This window comes from Moschus berezovskii, chromosome 11 (assembly GCF_049115385.1).
Source record: "Moschus berezovskii isolate FMDL1 chromosome 11, NW_MosBer_1.0, whole genome shotgun sequence".
NCBI classification, from domain to species: domain Eukaryota; kingdom Metazoa; phylum Chordata; class Mammalia; order Artiodactyla; family Moschidae; genus Moschus; species Moschus berezovskii.
The window spans coordinates 60781403-60809296 of NC_142470.1; the positions used below are offsets into that span (position 1 = coordinate 60781403).

General features: G+C 43.0%; 1 protein-coding gene across 1 annotated transcript; it reads right to left on the bottom strand.

The window, feature by feature from the left end:
* Positions 1–399: 399 nt before the first annotated feature.
* Positions 400–27725, bottom strand: LOC129539909 (interleukin-36 gamma-like). The gene is made up of 6 exons (XM_088841377.1): positions 27571–27725; positions 24265–24434; positions 6283–6390; positions 5108–5247; positions 1974–2177; positions 400–944 (listed from the first exon to the last, which is right to left on the bottom strand). The coding sequence occupies exons 1-6, from the start codon at positions 27723–27725 to the stop codon at positions 915–917; spliced, it is 807 nt and encodes a 268-aa protein (XP_088697503.1). The 3' UTR covers positions 400–914.
* Between the last annotated feature and the right edge of the window lie 169 nt (positions 27726–27894).

Below are 27894 nucleotides of genomic sequence, written 5' to 3' on the forward strand. Positions count from 1 at the left end.
CCTGCATTGAAGGCAGATTCTTTACCATTTGAGCTACCAGGGAAGTCCCTGAGCCACCAGAGAAGTCCCATTTTTCATTTTGAGTATGCTCTAAATATGTTATCAGAATCTCTTATGGGTGACCAGAATGACCACCTTACCCCTGAGTCCAACCACAAGCCATCACCTTGTTAAAGTTTTCCATGAGCTCTTGTACATGCCAGTTGACAAAGGGACCATAGTGCCTGCATGAACAGAGATTCCACAGTAGAGAAAGGAGATGAGGAAACTGAATCATCACACAGCCCCTGGTAGGACTGCCTATGCCATGGCACTCAGAATCATAATCATGTCGCAAGGGAATGTGTCATCAGACCCCAACTGTCACATGTAACAATTGACAATGTAGTGATGCAAATCGGCAGATGTAACAACCTGTCACCATTTATTAGCAGTGAGTGTAGTACTAAATATCCAATGAGTAATTCTTCTATTTGATATTACAGAACTAATTAGCTTCATGTCCACATTAATGTTGACTTTTATAAAACTACATGCTGAAAAAGTTTTTCAGTGAAGAAGAAAACTTTTAAGAATCAAGAGACACTGTGTTAAGTCAGTACTTATTGACTGTTTACTAGCCTGCCTAGTAGATAAGTGGTGTGACTGTCCACCACTTTAATGAAAGTTTCATTTAAAAAATTCATTACTGGGGCTATTGTGTGGACTGTATTTAAGCAAACATCGTTTTCTGCATTTGTAGTATCAGAGTCAGAATAAGAAATCTACGATATGCAGAACCAGATCTGAGCTACATCTTTCTACAATTATTCCCTAACTTAGTTGTTTCATTTCATCACAGTGTAACATCTGAAGCATGGCTGGTGAAGAATTTAGGCTCTCCATTCCCCAAAAGGCACCTTTTACTGCAGTGTTTAGAGGGAGTAGTTAGATGGTGAGAGTTCCTAAAAAGAAAAGAAAGCAAGGCATGAGATTCTACAGAAAATAGTAAATAGTAGTGCCTTTTTACATGAAATATCCCCACCACCCCACCCTATCACCATCGATAAGGACCCGTCTCCCTTCAGCTAAGCCCCAGGCTGACCCACTGTAGTGTCCTCATTTAATTACTCTTGCTAATTTCAGCTTGCTCCTTGTTTCCTATTTCATTTTATATCTGTTTTAGTTTTCTTATTGTATAAACAACCTAGAGTTTATATTTGGCTTTCTGGTGCATGCATGTGTGAAGTCACTTCAGTCGTGTCTGACTCTTTGCAACACCATGGACTGTAGCCCACAAGGATCCTCTGTCCATGGGATTCTCCAACAAGAATACTGGAGTGGGTTGCTACACCTTCCTCCAGGGGATCTTCCCAACCCAGGGATCAAACCCACGTCTCCTGCGGCTCCTGCACTGCGGTGGATTCTTTGCCGCTGAGCCACCATGGAAGCCCTGGCTTTATAGTAACATATTAGAATTAGACAAAAATAATTTAATTTCATTAAGAATTATTTTCTTTTCCAAGATTCTAACCCTTAAAATGATGTATTAACCCTTGCAATGTACTGGAAACATGTAGAGATTATGGGAAATGTAATCCCATCAGGAAACAAAGCAGAAGAGAAAGATCAGCTCCAAGCTAGTCCCAATATCTTGGGTAAGACTCATGAGCTCTGAGGCTTCTTCATAACCACACCCAAGAGAGAGTCCTACTGTTTTAGGGTCCATATATCTTTGTACAGATGGCTTGAGGGATGGACCATTGCAGCTGGAAAGGAGAGCAACACACCACCCACCTCCTTTGCTTCTGAGCTCACATTCTATTCCTTGGTTTCCATAGAATCATTGCTTCTTCTCCATTTGTATAATAAGATGAGAGCGGGATCAAGCCCACCTTTAAGCACTGATGAAAATGACACAGAATAATACAGACAAAGATCCTGAGTGCTGGAAATGATAAGACCAAGTTGCCACCTCTAGGTTGAGTTCAAACCTTGAAATCTAACTGGAAGGCAGTATTGTACATGTTCCCCAGTTCGGAAGTGAGAAAGATGGGCTGGTTTGTCTCGGAAGAGGCAATGAACCATCCAGGAAAGGCCACAGACTCAAATGTGGAGGTCCTGCCTATCATTTCGTGGTAGAAAAGGAATGGCTTCACAGGCTTGGCTTGGTTGTACAGATCCATTATCTTCTGGTTCTGAAACGGGACAGAAAATGCCAGAAAGAGAAGCAGAGGCTGTTTGAGTAGTTCAAGGTTGTTGTTGTTTAGTTGCTAAGTCATGTCCGACTCTTTCAAGACCCCACAGACTGTAGCCTGCCAGGCTCCTTTGTCCACTGGATTCTCCAGGCAAGAATACTGGAGAGGGTTGCCATTTCCTTCTCCAGGGTATCTTCCCAACCCAGGCCTTGAACCCTCGTCTCTTGTATTGACAGGCAGATTCTTTACCACTGAGCCACCTAGGAAGCCCTGCAGTTCAAGGTTCCTTGCACACAACCTATAAATGTTCCAATGTTTGAGCAACCATATTCATCTTTTAGAGCAAGCCTGGGTAAATACATGTCAAAGGAACAGTGGAGTGTGCACACACAAAATCTCACCTTCCCAGCCTTCACCCTCAAATCCAGAGGTGGCATGGAAGTGACACGAGGCACAGGTTCATGAACAAGTGGCCACACTTGAATTACAAATTGGAACTCTCCTCACATTAGAGGCTGAGAAGACCTCCTCTCCCCTGAGGAAAAGGAAGGAGATGCAAATTTGCAGCAGGAAGCTAAGGTCCTCTCTCACCCAAGCTGCATCCATGAGAGACCCCCTCCTGTTCTGGTGAAGGACTACCAGGATGGGGGTGTATAGGTTTCTGATTAATTGTCAAACATATGAGAAAGGTCAAAGCTATGAAAAAGGCACAGTAGGATCTAAAAAATCAAAGGAACAAAGGAATATAGAATGATCAGAAAAAATCTTCCATATTGTATACAGATATTTGTAGATGTATATATTTATATATTTACATATTGTTATATTTAGGTAAGATAAGTATTTCTAAGTAAATTACATTATATCCCAATATCTCCAAAGAGATAATAGAATGGCCCATAATTCGGTCACATCCTACCCTGAGTAGAGGGACTACTTCCCAAAGATTCCTTTATTCAGTTAATAACTTCCAGTTAATCTATCCCACTCTGTGGACTCCCAAAAACCAAGAAGCCAACCTTGATACTGCTTTCTTTGCCCTCTCAGCATCTAACCCAGCAACAAGACCTGTAAACCCTGGTTCCAAAATCTTTGTTGAATTGAGCCACTTCTCACATCTTCCCCTACCTGTTCCATCCCAACCACCCATTCTCCACAAAGCAGTTGAATGAACTGTAAACTGAAATAACCAAATAAAGAAGATCATGTTACCATCCCGCTTAAATATCTTGAATGATGTTCTCATTCCTTTAACAAAACCTGCGGCTCTTGCCTACAGAGCTGAAAGCGTACTGTTTCATCCTCATCCACTTCATCACACACCATATTCACTCTGTCAGCAAATTCCATTGCCTCAATTTAAAGTATTTCAAGACTCTGACCATCATCCCTCTTCCTCCAGTAGACCCTCAGATTGCACCTGGGTCACCCTGAACCCACCAAGGGGCATTTTGTTTTTGTCCTTCACACCCTGCTCTCAAGTAGCAGCCAAAATAATCCATTTAAAATCTATGTCCTTTCATGTCACTCTTCTATTCAAAACATTCTAATAATTTGGACTGAATTTTTTAATATATTTTTAATTGGAGTATAGTTGCTTTACAGTGTTGTGTTAGTCTCTGCTGTACAACAAAGTGACTCAGCCCTATGTGTATATGTGTCTCCTTCCTCTTGGACCTCTCTCCCACCCCCACCCCCAATTCCACCGCTCTAGGTCATCACAGAGCACCAAACTGAGCTCCCTGTGCTGCATAACAGGTTCCCAGCAGCTACCTGTTTTACACATAGCAGTGGATAAATATAGCAGAAGATTACACAGCCATAAAAGGTAATGAAATTGTGTCTTTGTAGTGATGTGGATGAACCTAGAGTCTAGCGTATATGTTGAATCAATTAATTAATTGACAGGTTAAAGTCCTTACAAAAGTGGGAAAGCTCTTTTACTAACTGCCTTTCTCTGAACTCTGCCTCCTCCCCAGCTCACTCCCGGTCCTTGGACTTGTTCTTACTGGACACTCTGTTGACTCACACTTTTGCTTCCTTTCCTGTCCAATAAAATCTCACCTTTGCAATAACACCTGCTGTACTATTTACCATGAAGCCAGGCTCTAGCTCTTTCTGGCACCACCAGTCTCTTTACCAGTTCTAATCATTCTTTCCCAGACAACATAACCCCCTTTAACATGTCACAGGCTTACCCATGATTATGCTTCTTATAGACCATTTCTTGTCTTCCACTAGAATGTAAACCCTAGGAAGGCAAGGCTCTTTGCCATTCTGCTCACTGATGATGTTCAAATGCCTACAACATTGCTGGAGGAATGCATACATTTGCTGACTTGGACTGGATAGCATTGAATTAAATTGAATTGCTGTAAACTGAAGTTTCAGAAACAGGTTGTTTTATAACAGGCAGTTAAAAATAAGAAAAACACGGGCCTCCGTGGTGGCTCATGGTAAAGAATCCTCCTGCTAATGCAGGAGACACAGTCTTGATCCCTAGTTCTAGGAAGATCCCACATGCCAAAGAACAACTAAGCCATGCCACAACTACCAAGCCTGGCCCTAGAGCCTGGAGGCCACAACTAATGAGCCCACATGCCTAGAGAGCCCGTGCTCAGCAACAAGAGAAGCCACTGCCATGAGAAGCCTATCCACCACAACTAGAGAGTAGCCCCCACTCACTGCAACTAGAGAAAGCCCACACAGTAAAAAAGACCCAGCACAGCCAAAACTAAACAAATAAAAATTAGTGTTTTTTTTTTTAATAAAGCTTATTGAATGCACATGACTCTAAAGGAGCCAGGTATAAATATGCTTAAGAATAGGAAACTATTTCTTTTTTATTTATAAAATTAGATTTCCTGACAAATCAACTTCTGAGAAAAGAAGTTGGGTTTTTTCTAACATTATCTTTCTTTGTCACTTACCTTCAACTGCAATTTGGGCTGTCCACCAATGTCGTCACAGTATAGACACATTTCTGGCTGCTCTATTCCCAAATAAATCGGAACCCCTTTGTCTTTCTCAAGAGACTCCGGATACTTGCATGGCATAATGGTGACAGTGACTGTCAGATAAGAGGGGTTACAGTGTCAGTGACCTTTTCCAATTACAAAAGACCAGGATCTTCCAGGCAAGGCTGGAAGAGACCTTAAGAGTATAATCCCACCACCCCAGACCCACAGAATGCTCAGCCTCATATTCATTCGTTCACTCATTCTCTCAATCATACCAGGAAACGGAGCAAAGGCAGAGGAGACAGACCCACCCTTGGGATTTTCACAACCTTTGCTTGAACACCTGGAGGCGAGAAGAACCAACCGCAAGCAACCCCTCTGATCCTTGGAAAGTTCTGTTCATTAGCGAGTTTTGCCTAACTGATGTTGAAATCTGCCTTCTGTGCAATCCACCCAATTAGTCCTCTTAGGACATAGGAAGTTGGGCAAACAAGCCACTCTTTTTCCTTAGGACAGGCCTTCAGAGCACTGAAAGCAGCTCTCCTGCTCCCCAGAAAGCTACCCCACTCCCTCTGCTCTCTTTGCCGTGGTCCAAGACACGTCATCCTGGGCAGATGTGAAATTCTTCCCCCTCCAGGAGGTGTTCATTTACTAAGTTGTTTGCTCAAAATCATATCCACTGAATTGGTGAAGCCATCCAACCATCTCATTCTCTGCTGTCCTCTTCTCCTTTTGCTTTAGTCTTTCCCAGCAATAAGGTCTTTTCCAGTGACTTGGCTCTTCGCATCTGATGGCCAAAGTATTGGACCTTCAGATGCAACAACAGTCCTTCGATGAATACTCAGTGTTATTTCCTTTACGGTTGACCGGTTTGATTTTTTGTAGTTCAAGAGACTCTCAAGAGTCTTCTCCAGCACCACAGTTGAAAAGTATCATTTCTCTGGGGCTCAGTCTTCTTTCTGGTCCAACTCTCACATCCGTATATGACTACTGGAAAAACCATAGCTTTGACTATATGAACCTTTGTCAGCCAAATGATGTCTCTGCTATAAAGCCACACTTTAATAAAAGGATGGTACTAGCATCCCAGATGCACTGATGTGAGGCTGCTCCAAGGAGCAGCCACACGATGACCTGTCACTTACCTGGCCCCACATTGTTGCTCCGAGGAACTGCCACGAGGGTCTGACCCTGAAGGAGCCACACTTGCTGACTCAAGTCGGAGACTACTACAGGTCTGGGATGATCCATTGCTGTTTGAACGGAAAAGAATAATTTTTTAAAAACCTTAACATGATGAAGGCTGCTTTACCAGATGTTAGGATCATCTAATCCAGGTCTTTCAGGAAGGAAGACTCAGTCAGTAAAGAATCTGTCTGAACATTAAAAAAAAAAAAAAGAAGAAGAATCTGCCTGAAATCCAGGAAACCGTTTGCAATGTAGGAGACCTGGGGAAGATCGCCTGGAGAAGAAAATGGCAACCCCCTCCAGTATTCTTGCCTGGAGAATCCCACAGACAGAGGAACCTGGTGGGATACAGCCCCTGGGATTGTAAAGAATCAGAGATGACTTAGCGACTAAACCACCATCAGGAGAATGATATAATCCAGATCTTTCAGGAAGGATGGTTCAGGGTTTGCACATTAAAACTGGCAGCTCTCACATGACCCATGAACCCAGCCTTTCTCTCCATTGAAACTGTGGGCTCTGTTGAGGAAGAGAAGGGCCATAACTGGTCTAAGAAGGTAAACTCTCATCCCCATAAATACACATGTGTCAAGGTCCAGCTACTCTCTTTGATGCTTTGGGTTTGGCCCAAGCCTGGGTCTGGACCCAGAGCAGTGAAAAGAAGTGGTCCTCACCCTCATGTTCCACTGGAAGATTAATAGCCTTGGGAGGTAAGGACTGTACCCAGGAAGGGGCAGAGAAAGCTGGGGGTGTTCAGAAGAGACAGGCATGAATGTTCCTGGCCTTCAGACCCCGTGCCAACATCACCTGATGAATGGGCTCCTCCATCGTCTCCTAGAACACATGCCATAGTGGGTTAGTCTCAGTGCCTGTGGGGGACAGTAATAGGAAATCTGAGCATTAGAAGACATTTCAAGACCCTCCCAGGAAACTAGTTCCTAATGTCCTGTTTCTGGGCAGGGAGCCAAGAAGCCTGGACTGATACCAAGATCTGAGGCACCTTCTGGGACAAAACCTCAAGGCAACCTTAAGGAGGGCATGTAAAGCAGAATTTTCCTCCTCCCAGGGATCCAGCCAGGGACCATATTCCCCCTAGAGTTTCCAAGGTCAGGCATGACTGGACCTCAAATAGCCCACAGTTCCCTGAAGTCTGGGTCACCTCTTCCCAGCAGCCCTCCCCAATCCCACTGGCAAATTCATCTGCCTGGGAACAGGGGAAGGACCCGAGTCAAGTAGATCTGCCAGGATCCTAGCAACTCCCCAGTAAGAAGTGCCTAGCCCGGCATGGCTCCACCCCTTCACTGGGTCCTAAAACACTGAAAAGAGAGAAGCCTCAAGAGTCAAGGAACCTTCCAGCTCTCAGTTGGAAAGAACCTTTATCGAAAGCACAGGGGACTGTATAGTACCTCCAGCAGATCCCGAGAGCAATGACGGGCTATGACAAAGCAGGGGACATTTATCTGGCATGTTAGGGAGTGCCAGCTACCTCAATGGGGCGTGACAATCTTATGACATGAATGAAAGCAGGATCCTCCTTTCAGAAAATCCTGTGAGGCTCAGATGAAGAAATTACAGCATCAGCATGATATGACCTGTCTGGGCTCCCTGAGAAGAAAATCCCAAGCCAAGCTCCTCCAACAGGGTTAATGACAGACCCTGGGTTTCTCAGGGAGGGGAGATTGAGGGACTTCCCCAGAACCCAGTTCTCCTGCTGCTGTCACTCTGGACTGGACTTGCCAGCTCTAAGTGAAGGGAATCCATCACCTGGGGCCAGGAAGCTTGCCCTGTGCAGTCCTACTAAGGGAGCCCTATGATGGCAAAATTAGCTGTGGGCCCAGGTGGTACTAGTGGTAATGATCCTGCCTGCCAATGCAGGAGACAATAAGAGACATGGGTTCGATCCCTGGATCGGGAAGACCCCCTGGAGGAGGGCATGGCAACCCATTTCAGTATTCTCGTCTGGAGAACCCCATGGACAGAGGAGCCTGGTGGGCTACAGTCCACAGGGTCAGGCACAACTGAAGCAACTTAGCACACATGGACACAGCCAGGAGGCATACGGCATTTCTGGTCACTGAATCATTCCAAGTTGGGCTACCCATACATGAAGGCTTAAGCTGAAAGCACCTCCCTCTGCTCCTTTAGTCCCTTGGAGATGCACCTCCATCCTCTTGGGAGCCACAGGCATTGAGCAGCACACCCTTAACTGTGGTAAACCTGGGGACTTCCCTGGTGGTTCAGGGGTTAAGTCTCCGTGTTTCCAATCAGGGGACACAGGTTCAATCCCTGGTTGGGGAACTAAGATCCCACATGCCATTTGGTATAGCCAAAAAAAAGGAAGAATAAGAAGTCTTAGTTTCTGGTGCCCCCAAATATAGTGTACTCTAGACCTGCCTAAGGACTAAGGAGGTAGGTAGTGACTTTTTGAAAACTCAACCCCAGATCCCAGCTTACCCCTTCCACTTTGCTCTAGTAATGCAGGACCTTTGTAGGTGTCAACAAATGGTAAGTTATTGTTCTATACATTTGCTACATGCACACACCATCTTCTGAATAAACATTTCATAAAACATTTCTGAATTATGCTTGCCCCAAAATGACATCAAAAAGGCCCCACCATCTGGCCCCCAAATTCATGGGTCTCTGTTTCAACAGGATCTGGTCTGGAAAGCAGAACCCACACAAGGAACTGCAGACAGAGGGAACTGAACACCAGGAACTTGTTACACATATGTTCGAAGGCTGAAGAGTAAAAAGGAGTTGCCAAAGTTTCCTCAGTTCAGTTCAGTTCAGTTGCTCAGTCGTGTCCAACTCTTTGTGACCCCATGGACTGCAGCAAGCCAGGCTTCCCTGTCCATCACCAACTCCCAGAGCTTGCTATCTCAGACAGTACCCAACTGCAGGAAGGAATCAGGAGGAAACAAAAGAATCCAGGAGTCAAAGGAGGAAGCTTGTAGGACTGATGCTGAGACCTCAGGAGGGGTTCCTCTACCAAACTGATGCTCAGACCTCTGAAAAGAGAGTGTGGTCTCCCGGGTGCATGAAACACAAAGATGGAGGTGAAGCGTCAGCCCTGGAGATGCTCGGAGGGCCCAAAGGACACAACATAGACAGCCGTATTTCCATTGATTGAAAGCCTTTGGGAGGACATCCCTGGTGGGCCAGTGGTTAAGAATCCTTCTGCCAATGAAGAGGACACAGGTTTGATCCCTGGTCCTGGAAGATCTCATATCTTCTGGATAATTAAGCCCAAGCGCCACAACTAAGGGAGCCCACATGCCCTACAGCCCATAGTCTTCAACAAGAGAAGCAACCGCAGTGAGAAGCCAGTGCACTGTACCTAGAGAAAACCTGCATGCAGCAACCAATGCAACAAATAGTAAATATATTTTTTAAAAACAGTCTTTGGGAGCAGGTTGGTGCTATCACATGTAAGAGACCTTATCATGCTGTGTGAACTTAAGAGACATGGTGTTTTCTGCTCACTTCTTTGACTGGTTTTATTTGTCTGTCTGATAAATCTAAATTTGTCTGTCTGATAAATTTAAATCAAATAAAACGACAAACTTTGTCTGTCTGATCATCCCAGCCTGATAAATGTCAGGACTGATCTTTTCCTCTCAGTTTTGACTCTCAGATTTTGGCCATTTTCACAGGGCATGGCCTGAGGGGGAAAAAAGTTGACAGTAAGATCAACTATTTAGAGTTTTGCTACTTTTCACCTGAGTTGCTAATTATTTAATGAGACGGTACACGCAAAACTGGCGAATTCTGAATAAGGCTTTTATTTCAGCTCATAGAACTATATCAACGTCATTCCGGGGTTTTGACAATATATTATAACTGTGTAAAATAAAATAATACAATCTATATTAAACTTTTGGAAAAAGAGGCAGAGGTGGAGTTTCCTGGTGGTCCAGTGATTAGGATGCCATGCTCTTACTGTCGAGGGCATGGGTTCAACCCCTGGACTGAGAACTAAGATCCAACAAGTCATGCAGCCATAAATAAATAAATCGATTAATTTTTTAAAAGCTTGGGTTTTTCATGCCCAGATAAAGACTGCAGAAGACTATGTATGATGATGACATGTCTTCTTTGGCCTCAACTTTTTATTCCACTTAATCATGACCTTTTCCTGGTTTCCCAACATTCAGAGAAGCCAGCATTCCCAGAACTATCACCATCAGCATCCATTATGAGGTCCCCAGCTTAAACTCGAGTGTGAATGACTATCAGAGAAATGAGAAGAATAGGAGTGATGATGATGATCAGAAGGAAGAACTGAGCCATTGGGGTGAATAACTGAAGAGCAGAGAGCCCATCTACTGAAGAAATGGACCAGAATTTTTGACTTAGAGCAAAATGGATTACTCCATGATCCCTTAGCTATATTTGAGAAGGCCATCAATTTTAGTGCTGCTTATAGAAAGTAAAGATTGTGGTTCTGTTATATGAACAAAACCCGGTGTGCCAGATTCTTTCTATTAATATTTTATTGTGACCCAGAACAGTGAAAATTTTGCACACTGTTAAGTGTGGCTTGCACTGAACTCAAGTAAGCATTCATAAAGCCAACGATCCGAGACAAGCAAATAATTTGATGAGATCTCTGAGTCTCGATTCTAACTTCCAAGCTTTAAGATATTATTACCCACACTTGTCTGACAACAAGTCCTGCCAGTCTGCTCATTGAATTAAGTGTTCTTGATCTTAACAAGTTGAGGGAACATCAGTGCAAACCAGTTAGAGTAAGAAAGTTTGACCGTTCACCACTAGAATCTCTAGGTCTGTTCACAGATGCACAGTCCCCACGATGACTTATTCGTGTAACCAAGTCGACAATCACAGTGAATAACGCAGAAGGGACCATGAAGCAGTAAAGGTTATCTGGTCCCCACAGTTGACAAATTGTTGTTGTTGTTTTTTCTGAGTCCTGTCCGATTCTTTGTGATCCCATGGACTGCAGCTCACCAGGGTTCCCTGTCCTTCTCTATCTCCTGGAGTTTTCTCAGACTCACGTGTCCATCGAGTCAGTGATGCCATCCAACCATCTCATCCTCTGTTGTCCCCTTCTCCTCCTGTCTGCAGTCTTTCCCAGCATCAGTGTCTTTCCCAGTGAGTTCTTCACATCAGGTAGCCAGCGTATAGGAGCTTCAGCTTCAGCATCAGTCTTTCCGACAAATATTCAGGGCTGATTTCCTGGAAACCAACAGTTGACAATACACAGAATCCAATTAATAATAGAACTAGGCTTAATCTGGGCTTCCTGGGTGGCTCAGTGGTAAAGAGTCTACCTGCAATGCAGGAGACCTGGGTTTGATTCCTGGGTTGGGAAGATCCCCTGGAGAAGGACATGGCAACCCACTCCAGTATTCTTGCCTGGGAAATCCCATGGACAAACGACCTGGAGGACAGACTCAAGCACGACTTCATGACTAAGCAACAACAACAAAAGGTTTAATCCAGGGCTCTCTGCTGTGGTGCTCACCAGGGCCCTTGGGGCACCTGAGAGGACCAAACCCACTGTAGTCTAGGTGCTATTGCTATCCTAGGCTACCTTCAAGCAGGGCTGACAGTCTGGGTTGTGTATTGATACTGGAAAAAAACTGGCTTTCACCTAAGTTCACTTAATGAGACAACATGATGTGTAACATGAACCACAAAAAGAGCAGCGTGGAGCCATTGGTACTCTAGTCAATTTGGGAAAATGCTGAGGAAATTGCCAGGATAGCCTCTGCAGTACATGCTTTACTCAACATGGGTAGGATGATGTAGTTGAACTCTTCCAAGGGCTTCCCAGACAGCACAGTGGTAAAGAATCCTTCTGCCAAGGCAAGAGATGCAGGAGACTTGGGTTCGATCCCTGGAGGAGAAAATGGCAACTCATTCCAGTGTTCTTGCCTGGGAATCCTATGGACAGAGAAACCTAGCAGGCTACAGTCCATGGGGTCACAAAGAGCTGGACACAACTGAGCAGCTGAGCAGTGAGCACTGCTCCTCCAAGTAGCCCAAGCCCATTGTCTAAGACTTGCATCCTTGTGGCCTCACCCATCACATTTCCCCGAAGCTAGTTTCTCCATGAAACCCCAGGTTTTAGGAGTTGGGACAAGATGCTACTCGACAGCTTCTTTTCTCTCTTGTGAAAACAAAGGACAAATAAAAATAACCTCCAAACTACTCACAAAAATGGCAGAAATAAACAGAACCATTAAAAGCATTAAGACAAAAGAGTCAACTATACAGGGCCAGCATAAAGGGATATGTCTCTAAATATAAAACAGCTGTTGACCAAGTTGTATATTATGTGCAACCAAAAAATAAAAAACAAGCAGCTAAAGCCTTAATTGGACAGCTTGTGGTACAACATTTAAGGAAAGGTGGTAGGTTAAACGCCTGAAATCTGAAATTCCCAAAGAAACAATCAAATGACAGAGAACTTTTAGCCTTTGTCCAATGATCCACATCACACAAAATACAAAAGATGATAAGCTGACCATTATCAAAATTTTAGAATTTGGAAATGCTGTAGAGGGTGTGGAGAGAAAGGAACCTGCCCGACACTGCTGGTGCAAATGTAAATTGGTACAGCCTCTACGGAGAACAATATGGAGGTTCCTTTAAAAACTAAAGACAGGGTTACTAGATGAACATGCAAACCCACTCCTGGGCATATATCCAGAGAAAAACATGATCTGACAGGATCCATACACTTCCCAGTGTTCTTTGTAGCATTGTTTATCATAGCCAAGACATGGAAGCAACCTAAATGTTCGTCGACAGAGGAGTGAATAAAGAAGACATGGTACATTTATACAGTGGAATATTTCTCAGCCATTTAAAAGAACAAAATAATGTCATCTGTACCAAGATGGATGGATCTAGAGAGTGTCATATTGAGTGAATTCAGTCAGACAGAGAAGGAAAAATATGGTATGGCATCCTTTACATGTGGAATCTAAAAAGAAATGATGCAAATGAACTGACTTACAGAACAGAAAGAGACTCACAGACTTAGAGAACAAACTTGCTGGGGAGAAGGATGGGGGGAAGGGATAGTTAGGGAGTTTGGGATGGACATGTGCACACTGCTATATTTTAAATGGGTAACCAACGAGGACCTACTGTACAGCACATGGTACTCTGCTCAGTGTTATATGGCAGCCTGGATGGGAGGGCAGTTTGAGGGAGAATGGATACATGTGTATGTATGGCTGAGTCCCATTCTTGGTCACCTGAAACTATCACAACATTGTTAACTGGATACATCCCAATACAAAATAAAAAATTTTTTTAAATTTTTTAGAATTTGGGGGAAACTTGGACAAAACACACCACAGAAGTTAAAAGAAGGTACTTGGGAGAAAATATTTTCCATACATCTTACTAGCTAATAATTAATATCCAATGTTTTAAAAGTTACTATAAATCAATAAGAAAAATGAAAAATAATTGTATAGAGAAAATGAGCAATAGATGTAAAAAGCATCTCACTGAGAAGAAAATGTAAATACCCAATAAATAGAAGTAATTATAGTTGACCATCCTCTAATTAACCACCCATAATTAGCAAGAAGCAAATCAAAGCAATAATGAGATTCAGTTTCCACCCTTTAGGAAGGTATAAATTAAACAAATAATAGGCAATGGTGTGAGGAAACAGATTCACTCACTGGATTAATGGATGTGTGAATCAGCCAGGCCTTTTTGGAAAACAATTTCTCAGAAATCTAAAACATTGGTACCGTTTGACTCATGAATTCTACTTATGATAGTCTATTGGTTAAATTACTTTCAGCTTCAAAAGCCAGAAGAAACCAACTCAAAGTAACTACTAGATCACATAAATGAAAGCCAAGCAGTAAGGTCGAGGTTGCTGATCTGATGGTTCTCTGATGTCAACAAGGATCAGCATTTTTAAAATTTGCTTTGAACTGACATTCATAACTTGAGGACATGTTCCTTCAAGGCTGTAAAATAATTGCCTGTGATGATCAGAATTGCATACTCAGTCATTTACATCCTGCAAGAAAAAGAATGTCACTTCCACATTAAAAATTTTCAAGACTGTTTGGGTCAATTTGGGAGCCATGCTGTGTCCTAACGTGAAGTCCTAATATCAACATAGGACACACTCAAATTTGGCAATTTGAGATAGACGTAATGTAGTTATTTACGAAGATGTGGGCAGACTACGGAAATCCCAAGGCATAGTGCAGAACCCCAGGGCTCCTAACAGCAGGATACACCTCTTGCCACTCAGAGGCCTCAAGGGATGAAAGGAGGAAACGTTTACCAGAACCCAGACAGAGAGAGAAAGATGTGTGGACAACGTCACCTCATAGGAGGGATGACCATCATCAAGAAAAATTCAGGCTAATCTGCAACAACACGGATGAACCTAGAGATGATCATACTAACTGCAGTAAGTCAGGCAGAGAAGGACAGATGTCATATGGTGTCACGTATATGCCGAATCTAAAAAAAAAAGATATAAATGAACTTATTTACAAAACAGAAATAGACTCATAGACATAGAAAACAAACTTATGGTTACCACAAGGGGAAAGAGGGAGGGACAAGTTAGGATTTGGGGTTAACAGATACACACTACTATACATAAAATAGAAAAATAACAAGGACCTATTGCATAGCACAGGGAACTATATTCAATACCTTTTAATAACCTATAAGGAAAAGAATCCTAAAAGAATATATATATGCATGTATAACTGAATCACTTCACTGTATAAGTCAAAATAACATAACATTGTAAATCAACTATATTTCAATCTAAAAAAGAAAAAAAGAACGTTTGCTTAAAAAAAGTCAGAAGATAAAATGTTTCTACCCAATCAGCTATTATAGTGAAATAATATGCCTACTGAACTAAAGAGTATATCTTTTTCAATTAATTTCACATCTCTCTATTTTATGTAATCAATACACTTTTATTTAGAGCAGTTTCAAGTTTATAGAAAAACAGAACAGGAAGTACAAGTTCTCATATACCACTCCACCCTAAGCAGCCCCTACAGACACACACATAGCCTAGAGTTTCCCTATCAGTAAGATCTTGATTAGAGCTGCATTTGTTATAATTGATGAATCAATATTACATATATAACCATGTATAGTATTGAGACAATATTATTAGCTAAAGTACATAGTTTACATTAGGCTTTACTCTGTGCTACACAATTCTGAGTTTTGATAAACACATAACGTCATATATCTGCCATTACAGTATCATAAGGGAGATCCAACCAGTCCATTCTAAAGGAGATCAATCCTGGGTGTTCATTGGAAGGACTGATGCTAAAGCTGAACCTCCAGTACTTTGGCCACCTCATGTGACGAGTTGACTCACTGGAAAAGACTCTGATGCTGGGAAGGATTGGGGGTGGGAGGAGAAGGGGACGACAGAGAATGAGATGGCTGGATGGCATCACCGACTCTGTGGACATGAGTTTGAGTGAACTCTGGGAGTTGGTGATGGACAAGGAGGCCTGGCGTGCTGTGATTCATGGGGTCGCAAAGAGTCGGACACGACTGAGCGACTGAAAAACAAAAGGGCTTCCCTTGTGGCTCAGCTGGTAAAGAATCCCCCTGCATGAATGAGACAGACACATAGCATCAAATATCTGCCGTTACAGTATCATAAACAACAGTTTCTCTGACCAAAAAAAAAATCCTCTGTGCTCCACCTACACATTCTTTCTTCCTCTCCTAACCCCTGGTACCCTTGATCTTTTTACTGTCTCTATACCTTTGCCATATTCCAGAATGTCATACACTTGGAATCACACAGTATACATAGCATTTCAGACTAGCTTCCTTTATTTTGAAGTATGCATTTAAGGTTCCTCTTTTTACAGTTTGATAGCGCATTTCTTTTTATGGCTGAAGAATATACCTTTCTGAGGATGTATCACAGTTTTGGTGGCTTCTCCAGTGGCTCATTGGTAAAGAGTCTGCCTACAATACAGGAGCTGCAGGAGATGCAGATTTGCTCCCTGGGTCAGGAAGATCCCCTTGAGGAGGGCATGCAACCCACTCTGGTATTCTTGCCTGGAGAATCCCATGGACAGAGGAGCCTGGTGGACTACAGTTCGCCAAGAGTTGGACATGACTGAAGCAGCACACACACATACGCCAGTTTTTGTGTCCATTAACCTATTGAAAGACATCTTGCTTCTAGGTTTTAGCAATGATGAATATAGCTACTATAAATATTTGTGCGCAAGTTTTGCATGGAGTGCAATTTCTGGGTGATATGGTGATACTATGTTTAGCTTTGTAAAAACAAAAAGACAAAAACAAAATGCCAGAATGTCTTCCAAAGTGGCTGTCCTATTTTGCATTCCCACCAGCAGTGACTAAAAGTTCCTGTTGCTCTACATCCTCACCAGTATTTGATGTTGTCCGTGTTTCCAATTTTAGCCACTCTAATAGGTGTGTAACAGCATCTCCTTGCTTCAATTTGCAATTCCCTAATAACATATGAGCATAAGATGAAAGTGAAAGAGGAGAGTGAAAAAGTTGGCTTAAAGCTCAACATTCAGAAAACTAAGATCATGGCATCTGGTCCCATCACTTCATGGGAAATAGATGGGAAAACAGTGGAAACAGTGTCAGACTTTATTTTGGGGGGCTCCAAAATCACTGCAGATGCTGATTGCAGCCATGAAATTAAAAGATGCTTACTCCTTGGAAGGAAAGTTATGACCAACCTAGATAGCATAATCAAAAGCAGAGACATTACTTTGCCAACAAAGGTCCGTCTAGTCAAGGCTATGGCTTTTCCAGTGGTCATGTATGGATGTGAGAGTTGGACTGTGAAGAAAGCTGAGCGCCGAAGAATTGATGCTTTTGAACTGTGGTGCTGGAGAACACTCTTAAGAGTCCCTTGGACTTCAAGGAGATCCAACCAGTCCATCCTGAGATCAGTCCTGGGTGTTCATTGGAAGGACTGATGCTGAAGCTGAAACTCCAATACTTTGGCCACCTCATGAAAAGAGCTGACTCACTGGAAAAGACTCTGCTGCTGGGAGGGATAGGGGGCCGGAGAAGAAGGGGACGACAGAGAATGAGATGGCTGGATGGCATCACCGAGTTGATGGACATGAGTTTGAGTGAACTCCAGGAGTTGGTGATGGACAGGGAGGCCTGGCGTTCTGCGATTCATGGGGTCGCAAAGAGTCAGACAGGACTGAGCGACTGAACTGAACTGAACTGAATAACATATGAGGGCTCCTTTGGTGGTACAGTGGTAAAGAATCCATCTACCAGTGCAGGAAATGCAGGAGAAGGTTGGATCCCTGGTTGGGGAAGATCACCTGGAAGGAAATGGCAACCTACTCCAGTATTCTTGCCTAGAAAATCCCATGGACTGAGGAGCCTGGTGGGCTACAGTACACGGGGTCACAAAGAGTCGGACACCACTGAGCATGCACACACCCACAATGATATATGTTTTAACTTATCTTTTCACACGTCTAAATAGACATCTTTTCATATGTCTATATCTGTATATCCGCAGATATACATCTGCATATAGATGTATATGCATCTATACGCCATCTGTATATATTCTTTAGGGAGTTGTCTGTTCAGATGTTTTGCTCAATTTTAATTGAGTCATTTTTTTGCATATTATTGAACTATCACAGACCTTTATATATTTTGAGTTTCACCTATGTCTTTTCACTTTTGTTAATATGGCCACTAGAAAACTCAAAATTCCATACATGATTCAGATGTAGTGTTTACACTGTACTTTTTAAAATTGGAGTATAGTTGATTTAAATGTGTTAGTTTCAGGTATATAACAAAGTGATTCAGTTATACAATTGCATATTTTCATATTTGCTTATTTTTTAAACTTATTTTATATTGGGGTTTGGCCAATTAATAATGCTGATATTCATTCTTTCTCAGATTCTTTTCCCATATAAGTTTTTACAAAATAGTGAATAAAGTCCCCTGAGCTACACAGTAGGTTTTTGTCCCTCATCTATTTTATATATAGTAGTATCCGTATATTAACCCCAAACTCTTAATTTATTCCTCCCCACTATGTTTCCCCTTTGGTAACCATCAATTTGTTTTCAAAATCTGTGAGTCTGTTTCTGTTTTGTAAATTAGTTCATTTATAAATGAAAGAAAGAAAGTGAAAGTGAAGTTGCTCAGCTGTGTCTGACTCTTGGTGACCCCATGGACTGTACCAGCCAGGCTCCTCCATCCATGGGATTTTCCAGGCAAGACTACTGAAGTGGGTTGCCATTTCGTTCTCCAGGGGATCATCCCAACGAGGGATCGAACCCAGGTCTCCTGTGTTCCAGGCAGAGTCTTTACCATTTGAGCCACCAGTTCATTTATATCATCTTTTAAAACTTAGATTCCACATACAGGTGATATTATATTTGTCTTTCTCTGTCTGATTTACTTCACTTTGCATGATAGTCTAAGGATGCAACTGTGTTGTCAGAAAGGCAAGGGACAGCATTATGAAAGGGCAGGTACTTACCTAGCCCGAGTGGAAAGGCCAGGACTGGGAGGCAGAGCAAAGCAGAACGTTTTGGCGTGACACTTCTCCTTTGTTGTGCTGGGTCTTTGTTGCTGTGTGTGGGATTTCTCTAGTTTTAGCGAACCAAGGCTTCATTCTAGCTGCAGTGGACAGGTTTCTCAGTGCACTGACGTCTCTTGTTATGGAGCATGGGCTCTAGGGTGTTCGGGCTTCAGTCACTGTGGTACACTGGCTTAGTTGCCGGGGGACATGAGGGATCTCAGTGCCTGGACCAGGGATCAAACCCTGTCTCGCCTGCATTGGCAGACAGATTCTTAACTACTGGGCCACCAGGAATGTCCCTGGTGTGACACTTTTGACACACTCATTTTGCAACCCTGAAAATCAAAACATTACATTTCCAGTTTTTTAGAGTGAAATACCTAGTAATAATTGCAGCTGACACGTTCATATAATAGACTGGCTACCCGCTCTCCTTCCCTGACCCAATGCTGCAGGCCTCAGGGTCTCAGTTTATCACCCGGGTTCCCACTGCTGTCTGTTAATGGTCTGTTGCCCCAAACCCTCGCTGATTCAAGCTGTCCTCTCAATTTGGTCAGATTTTTTTCAGAATACACATCTGCTCTTTCCACAGTCCTCTCTAAAACCTTCAATGACTACCTATTACCTGGGCAATAAGTTCAAACCCTAGCACAGGTCAGATTCTAACAAGGGATAAAGCTTATACTCTAAAGGTGCAACTGGGGAGAAAGCATTCAAAGGCATATTTACAAAAGCGCAGGCAGGTCCCAAGGAAGCAACAAAAGATGGTAAAGCTGCCGACAGCTGGAATCCACCACGCCTTCCAGAGGAAAAGGGGCAAGGGGACCTGGCATGACCTGACAGAGAGAAAGACGGATGTGTCATCTTACTTACATGAATGTAACCACTGCCAACTGGTCCGGGACTGGGGCCAAGGGGGATGAACACTAACCGCACTCTTCCGCCTCCCTCTGATCTCCCAGTGTCTGAGCCCAGCCAGAAGACAGAGGACAAGAGATCACTGAGGCAGCCCACAAAGTCAGTTTCACAGGCATGGAGCAGATAGAGATACAAGGTATGCCCACCTGAGTCTTAGGGTTACCACTTACCAGCAGGATTCCTGACCCAGCCCATAATTGTCTGCAGGCTTCAAGGCGCCTCCTGCTGTTGGCTGCGCACTCACTCTGGCCAAGAAATTCCTCTCAAATGTAAAATCCTTCTTGCTGTCTACCCAGCAAATCCAGACCTCACAGTGAGATTCCAGACCCTCTACGAACCGCCTCTGCACACCACCTGGCTCACTTTAGCTTCGCGAATGCAAAGATTTGGTTCAGCACAAACCCCTTAAAGAGCATCTTCAGCCACTACAGAGAGGAGCTGGCTGCCAGCGGATCCAAAGACGGTCCTTGTGATAGACCTTCAGGGCGTCCAGGGACCGTGGCTGAGCTACTGTCAGAGCTGTGCCTTCTTAAACCAGCAGAGGGCGCTGTGACACAGAAGGATGTCGAAGGCACCTTCGGAGGCCACACCAGGACCGTGGGACCAAGAGAGCTCTGAGCTCCCGCGGGAATGCCAGCCTTATTAGAAAAGGGATTTTCAGACTTTTTTTTTTTTAAATGCAAACCACAGTTTTGAAGTACATTTTACTTGGCAACTTATTACACGCATACTAATATACACGTATATTTATTTTTTACTTTTAATATTAATCTGCCAAAATCTGCTGATGGTATTTCACAGTGATAAATTCAAAAAGAAACAGTTTAACACAATTAAATTTAGTTAATTAAAGTGGAGTTTTGGACTTTGTACTTGTAAATTAAAGTTTTTAACATTTTTATGTGACTAAAGCTTTTTTTTTTTTTTAGCCACTGAATTTGTAGGATCTTAGTTCCCCCAACAGAGACAGAATCCATGCCCCTTACATTGGAAGCACAGAGTCCAGGGAAGTCCCTAAAGCATTTCTTTTGTGAAATATTCACATTTTTAGTTATAGAATACATGAAATTTTCTGTATTACTACTTCTAGTTTTCTCACTGCATGCTTAATTTTTTAAAATTTTTTCAAAGCAAGTTATTTTGAAACATTTTAAAAATATGGTTAACAAAAAATGCAAACTTGACCATGTAAAGTCATAAAGGCCTACATTCTCCTTAAAATGAAACATTTACTTTTCACGTGTTATTTATTTTCTGGCCAGCAGCATGCATAACATTTTAATCAAAACTGGAACGTTAAAAAAAAAACTAGAATGTTATTAGATTCATAAATCATACTCAGTTGTGAGGAAAATTACTTTGTCATCAACTCTTCAGCATGTTAAAAGATGAACTGAGGCTTTATTAACAATTTTAAGAGTTTATTTGAGCAAAAATCCATTTGAATTGGGCAAAATCCAATCTAGCATATAGGAAATGAGCTCTGAGGAGCTGTACAAAATAAAAGAGTTTCAAAGGCAGTAGGGCTCAATGACAAGGAAGTTATACTAGGTAAAAGGTCAGGTATGCTGTTACAAAGTTACATTCATTTTAGGGTTGACAGAGGTCTACCAGGCAGATGACCTCACTAGTGTTGTTCAGTTCAGTTCAGTTCAGTTCAGTCGCTCAGTCGTGTCCGACTCTGCGACCCCATGAATCACAGCACGCCAGGCCTCAAGGTGATCCCTAATAGACTGGGTTAAGATCCATTTCTAGGAGGGCTGGGCTGTGATTAAGTTAAATCTCAGTTTGGTAACATTCAGTTCAGTTCAGTTCAGTCATATACGGCTTAGCATAATTGTGGGTAGACAGCCGAGTTCCGCACCACATGATGTTAAAACATTGATGTGTCTTACATGGAAGCAACCTAAATGCCCAGCAACAGATGAATGGATAAGGAAGATGTGGTACATATACACAAAGAAATACTGTTAGTCGCTCAGTTGTGTCTGACTCTTTGCAGACCTCTGTCCATGGGATTTCCCAGGCAAGAATACTGGAGTGGGTTGCCATTTCCTTCTCCAGGGGATCTTCCCGACCCAGGGATCAAAACTGGGTCTCCTGCATTGCAAGCAGATTCTTCACCATCTGAGCCTCTAGGGAAGTCAATGGAATATTATTCAGCCATAAAAAAGAATGGAATAATGCCATTTGCAGCAACATGGATGACCTAGAGGTTATCATATTAAGTGAGGTAAGTCAGAGAGAAAGACAAATACCACGTGATTTCACTTATGGAATCCAAAATATGACACAAATGAACCTATCTGCAAAACAGAAACAGAGGCAGGGACATAGAGAACAGACTTATGGTTTCCAAGGGGGAAAGGGTTGGGGGAAGCATAGAATCGGAGGTTGGGTTAGCAGATATAAGCTATTACATATGGAAAGGATAAGCAACAAGGCCCTACTGTATAGCACAGAGAACTATGTTCAGTGTCCTATGATAAACCATACGGGAAATAATTTTTTTAAAAAAGAATGTATATATATATATATATATATATATATGTATAACTGAATCACTTTGCTTAGCAGAAATCAACACAAGACTGTAAGTCAACTATACTTCAATTTCAAAGAAAACTTACACAGAAAAAAAAGAAAGAAAATGCCAACTGCTTCTAATTTGCTTTCCTTGTGAAGTTCCTTGTTAAGATGTAGGAGCAGAAGCCCCTGCTGAAAAGGAAGTAAAAGAAAACCTTTACCAAGAATGTGTGAGTTAAACGCAGAACTGACATTTCATGATACAATACTTGGGGCTTCCCAGGTGGCGCTAGTAATAAAGAATACAACTGCCAATGCAGGAGATTTACGATTATTGTGTTGAATGGATTCTACTAGTTTAGGTTCTGTTCCTTTTTGTTTTGCAATTGATTTCTATGACTTATTATGGGTCTCAGCCCACAGTTGCTAAGGCACGTGTTAGAATGGGAGCTGAGAGAACATATAGGTCCTTAGCAACTTGCTCTGGTGAGCACACGGCCCCTCTCACCTCCTCCAGAGCTGGCCCCACGGAGAGAACCAAGCTTGGAATTAGGAGAAAAGAGTCCTTTGCCCCATTCTGCCCCTAACCAAACTCGGACCCCAACTGTGCTTTATTTGTTAAATGGGGAGAGGGAGGTAACTCCTATCCATTTTACTTCTGTTGTTGCTATAAGGGTCTGATGAATTTTAAAAAAAAGACTTCAGGGGAAATACACTACTTTATACAAGTGTATCATCAGATCCCCTGGAGAAGGAATAGGTTACCCACAACAGTATTCTTGGGCTTCCCTGGTGGCTCAGATGGTAAAGAATACGACAGCAATGCGGGAGACCTGGGTTCGATCCCTGGGTTGGGAAGATCCCGTGGAGGAGGACATGACAACCCACTCCAATATTCTTGCCTGGAGAGTCCCCATAGATAGAGGAACCTGGCAGGCTACAGTCCCTGCGGTCACAAAGAGTCGGACATAACTGAGCGACTAAGCACAACACATCATCAGAATCACTCAGCAAAGACCAGCTGTATCCCTGCTCTGTTCCTGGCACCACTTCTGTGTCTCATGGCCCTGCAGGTCCCCAAGCTGCGGCCACTCACGGGCACAATCAAATGCACACATAGTTCCAGAGTTAGGAGCAGACTCCCCCTAGGTTTGTTTCTGAGTCAACTGACCAGAGCCACAAACGCTGTGGTTTTGCCTACTCAGTACCTGGCATGGTTCACACCATAGTTTGTGGTTCAGTACCCAGAGTTAATTAAAAATTAAAAGATATTTGCTCCTTGGAAGAAAAGTTATGACCAACCTAGATAGCATATTAAAAAGCAGAGACATTACTTTACCAACAAAGGTCCATCTAGTCAAAGCTATGATTTTTCCAGTCGTCACATATGGATGTGAGAGTTGGACTATAAAGAAAGCTGAGTGGCGAAGAATTGATGCTTTTGAACTGTGGTGTTGGAGAAGACTCTTGAGAGTCCCTTGGACTGCAAGGAGATCCAACCAGTCCATTCTAAAGGAAATCAGTCCTGAATGTTCATTGGAAGGACTGATGCTGAAGCTGAAGTTCCAGTACTTCGGCCACCTGATGTGAAGAACTGACTCACTGGAAAAGACCCTGATGCTGGGCAAGATTGAAGGCAGGAGGAGAAGGGGGCGACAGAGGAGGAGATGGTTGGATGGCATCACCGATTCAATGGACATGAATTTGAGTAAACTCCAGGAGTTGGTGATGGACAGAGAGGTCTGGTGTACTGCAGTCCATGGGGTCGCAAAGAGTCGGACACGACCTAGTGACTGAACTAACTGAACTGAACCCAAAGTTACCACACCATAAAATGCCCACAGAATGCATCACACCACAGGATAGTGCCATTTTATGAGGATAAGCCAATGCCTTGGCAAGCGGGTGTTGGAGACCAGCTCACCCTGATTCATCCTTGAACAGGTGTATACAGAAGCACCTGTATCAGCCTTTTCCTTGCAGGAAGCATCACCGGGACCAGTGTTGTCCCATCCTTTCTCCACTTGTGGGCTGTCACCTACATTAACTACAGATCTGGCCATCTTCTCTAAGTAACCATGAGGACACTGTGATCTGGAAAGAGAGTGACATGACAGCCTGCACACCTGAAAGAGCTTACAATCAATCTTAAAGGTTGCTTTCTTTTTAATAAAATAAATAAAAATAAATTTATAGTCATTTACACAAAATACTTAAAATTATTTTTAAAAAAAGATTGCTTTCAACCTGATGTCATAACAGCCTAGAAAAGTGGAATATTAAGACAATAAAATAAAAAAGTCAACTTCTGCATGTTACCAAATATATATATATATATATATTTTAGTTCTCAAATACATTAAAAGCTTTACCCTGTGCCTACTCCTTAACTTAGAAGGTCCTCATCTAAAGCTACATTACATGGAAGTAATCACTCACTGCTGAATTTATAGGACATATTGTTGTAAGTGTCCAGCAAGACAAAATCATTTCAAAGAACTGTGGGATGTTCATGTCTCTCTCCTCAACTTTGATGCCAAAAAACACCCACTTGGACCCAAATATATGTTAGCAATGTAGAAGGGACTACAGATTTGTAGGAGGCATGGAGAAAGTTTACAGTGTAACCCCTGTTAACAGCTTAATCACCCCATCATCCAATATCCCTTCTTTGCACACACGAGGTGGCTTCCCCGTCCTGGTTCTTCCCTCCCCTCTCCCTTGGTCTCCTCCCCCCGCCTTCTCTCTCCCTCCATCCTACACTCCTTTCCACCAATCAAAGTTTCACTGACTCCAATCTGATCCTTTTTCATTGAAAACCATTTTTCTCAACTCTCCACCCCCCTCTCCAACCAAATTTTCTTCTTTATCCATTTTCAGTTCAGTTCAGTTCAGTCGTTCAGTCATGTCCGACTCTTTGCGACCCTATGAATCACAGCACGCCAGGCCTCCCTGTCCATCACCAACCCCGGAGTTGACTCAAACTCATGTCCATTGAGTTGGTGATGTCCCCAGGACAGACTTTACTTAGAACACAGTCTAATGACCATATATTGCCATATTGATATCATTTAAGGTATCTGAACCCCTACGAAAAGGCTAACAAGAAACTCTCCAACAAAGACGGGTCTCCCCTTACTAAAAACTCCATTAATGGCTGAAAAAGGAAGAGGGTTTCTATATATCCTTACACATTATCTAACAGTGAAAAATGAGCTTACAGAAGCCTATCTTATGACATGGAAAGGACTATAAGATACACAGGGACAAAAAATTAACCAACTTTTTGTTCTTGATTCTATATTTATAATTAAAAACTATCAACATATGAAAAATAAAAGCCTAGAAGGATAAACAGTAAACTTTCATAGTGATTAAGAAGCAGTATAAGCGAGGACTTCCCCAACGGTCCAGTGGTTAAGACTCCACCTGCCAGTGCAGGGGGCTTGGGTTCCATCCTGGTTGGGGAATAAAGGTCCTACTCACCTTGGGGTTTGGCCAAAAAAAAAAAAAATTTTTTTTTTAAAGCAGTGTAGGAGAATCAGAGAAGGCGATGGCACCCCACTCCAGTACTCTTGCCTGGAAAATCCCATGGACAGAGGAGCCTGGTGGACTGCAGTCCATGGGGTCGGGAAGAGTCAGACACGACTGAGCGACTTCACTCTGACTTTTCACTTTCATGCATTGGAGAAGGAAATGGCAACCCACTCTAGTGTTCTTGCCTGGAGAATCCCAGGGATGGGGAAGCCTGGTAGGAGGCCGTCTATGGGGTCACACAGAGTCGGACACGACTGGAGTGACTTAGCAGCAGCAGCAGCAGTGTAGGAGAATAGCTGGGAACATGGTTCTGGAGTCACAAAAAGCTGAACTACATCCCTTTTCTGACTTATACACATGTGGCCTTAGAGCAATTTTCTCAGCCTCTGAGCTCCTGATCCTTTATCTGAATACCAGGGCTCCTGTCAGATTTAAGTACAATAATACAGAGACTTAATATGTGTTAAGTAACACATATTCAGTTCAGTTCAGTCGCTCATTCGTGTCTGGCTCTCCGCGACCCCATGAATCACAGCACGCCAGGCCTCCCTAGTGCTCAACAAATATTCATTATACTCTTTGCTGTGGTAGGTTCCAAACTGGTTTATGGATTTTTATTTCTCAATTAACCATCTATTTGTGACATCATAAAACATAGTCATGCTAAAAATTAATCATCAAATAAACATTAGAGAATGTTGACAAGGAAAAATAAGGAAAGTGAAATAAATATCAAATAGCCAACAGGCTGTAGGGGGAAGCAGGTCCTTGTGGGGCTTGGTCATGGATAGTCTCCTGGAGGTGCTTCACATTTTAAAGATTAGGGGTCAGGGGGGCAGCGGAAGCGGGTGGAAGCTGGATCTAAGTGAACACCTGGAAGGAGAGATAGTGAAACGGAGCAGGTTCCTATGGCCCTCGCCCCCACTTTCCCATATCCTCTGTCTGCCTTTTGTCTGTGGGAAAACATTAGCTAAAGAATAAGTTTAATCAGAGAGGAGAGAAAATGCAAAAACAAAGGAAAACAGTCAAAGGAGACGGAGTGGCTCAGTGGTAAAGAATCTGCCTGCGAACACAGAAGGCACAAGAGACTCGGGTTCAGTCCCTGGGTCGAAAAGATCCCCTGGAGAAGGCAATGGTAACCCACTCCAGTATTCTTGCCTAGGAAATCCTGTGGACAGAGGAGCCTGGCAGGCTATAGTCCAAGGATTCACCAAGAGTTGGACATGACTGAGCACACATGCACTCATTAAGCATAGTCAAGGGCCTTTAGTTTCTTCTCAAGGGCTATAGATAATATCCTGAGTCATATCCTGTAAGCTGTCTTATAGATACTGAAACCCCCGCCTGGTGGGAGAAGTTAACTACATGATAACCAGACTGTAGCCATGACATAAGCTGCCACAATTCCAAGAGTTGGCCTCAAGGAAATGGGAACAAACCGACCCTGAAGTTGAAAATAAACTGTACCCCTGAAACAACTAAGATGATGCTGGGACAACGATGGTCAGACCACCGAAGACCAATTTCAAGATGACTGTCAGAGCTGACTGTGCTCTTGTGCACGTAGCACCCTCTCCCAGCCTATAAAAGTTATTCCCTCCTGATTGTCAGGGGAGGGGGTGGTAGTCAACCTTTGGAGAGGCATCTGCCCTCCCTGCTCCGCAAAATAAAGTAAACTTTTCTTTCCACCAACCTGGCCTTTTTCATGGCTTTTGAGCAAAGAGCAACCACACCCCTCTTTTGGTTACAACAGAGGCCACTGCTGCCTGGACTCCCTGGGTTGTTAAGAGTATTTAAATGAGAGCAGAAGCCTTGCTTGAACCCAGTGTCCTTGCTTGAACCCAGCATGGCTGCTTTCCATGGACAACTTGTTGACAAAGTGGATGTGCAGTCCCCTCATCTTCTCCTTCCTCTTTCATCATGGCTTAGATGGTTTCCTGGCCCTGAAGATGGCTACAATAAAGATTCAGTTCAGTTCAGTTCAGTCGCTCAGTCATGACCGACTCTTTGCGACCCC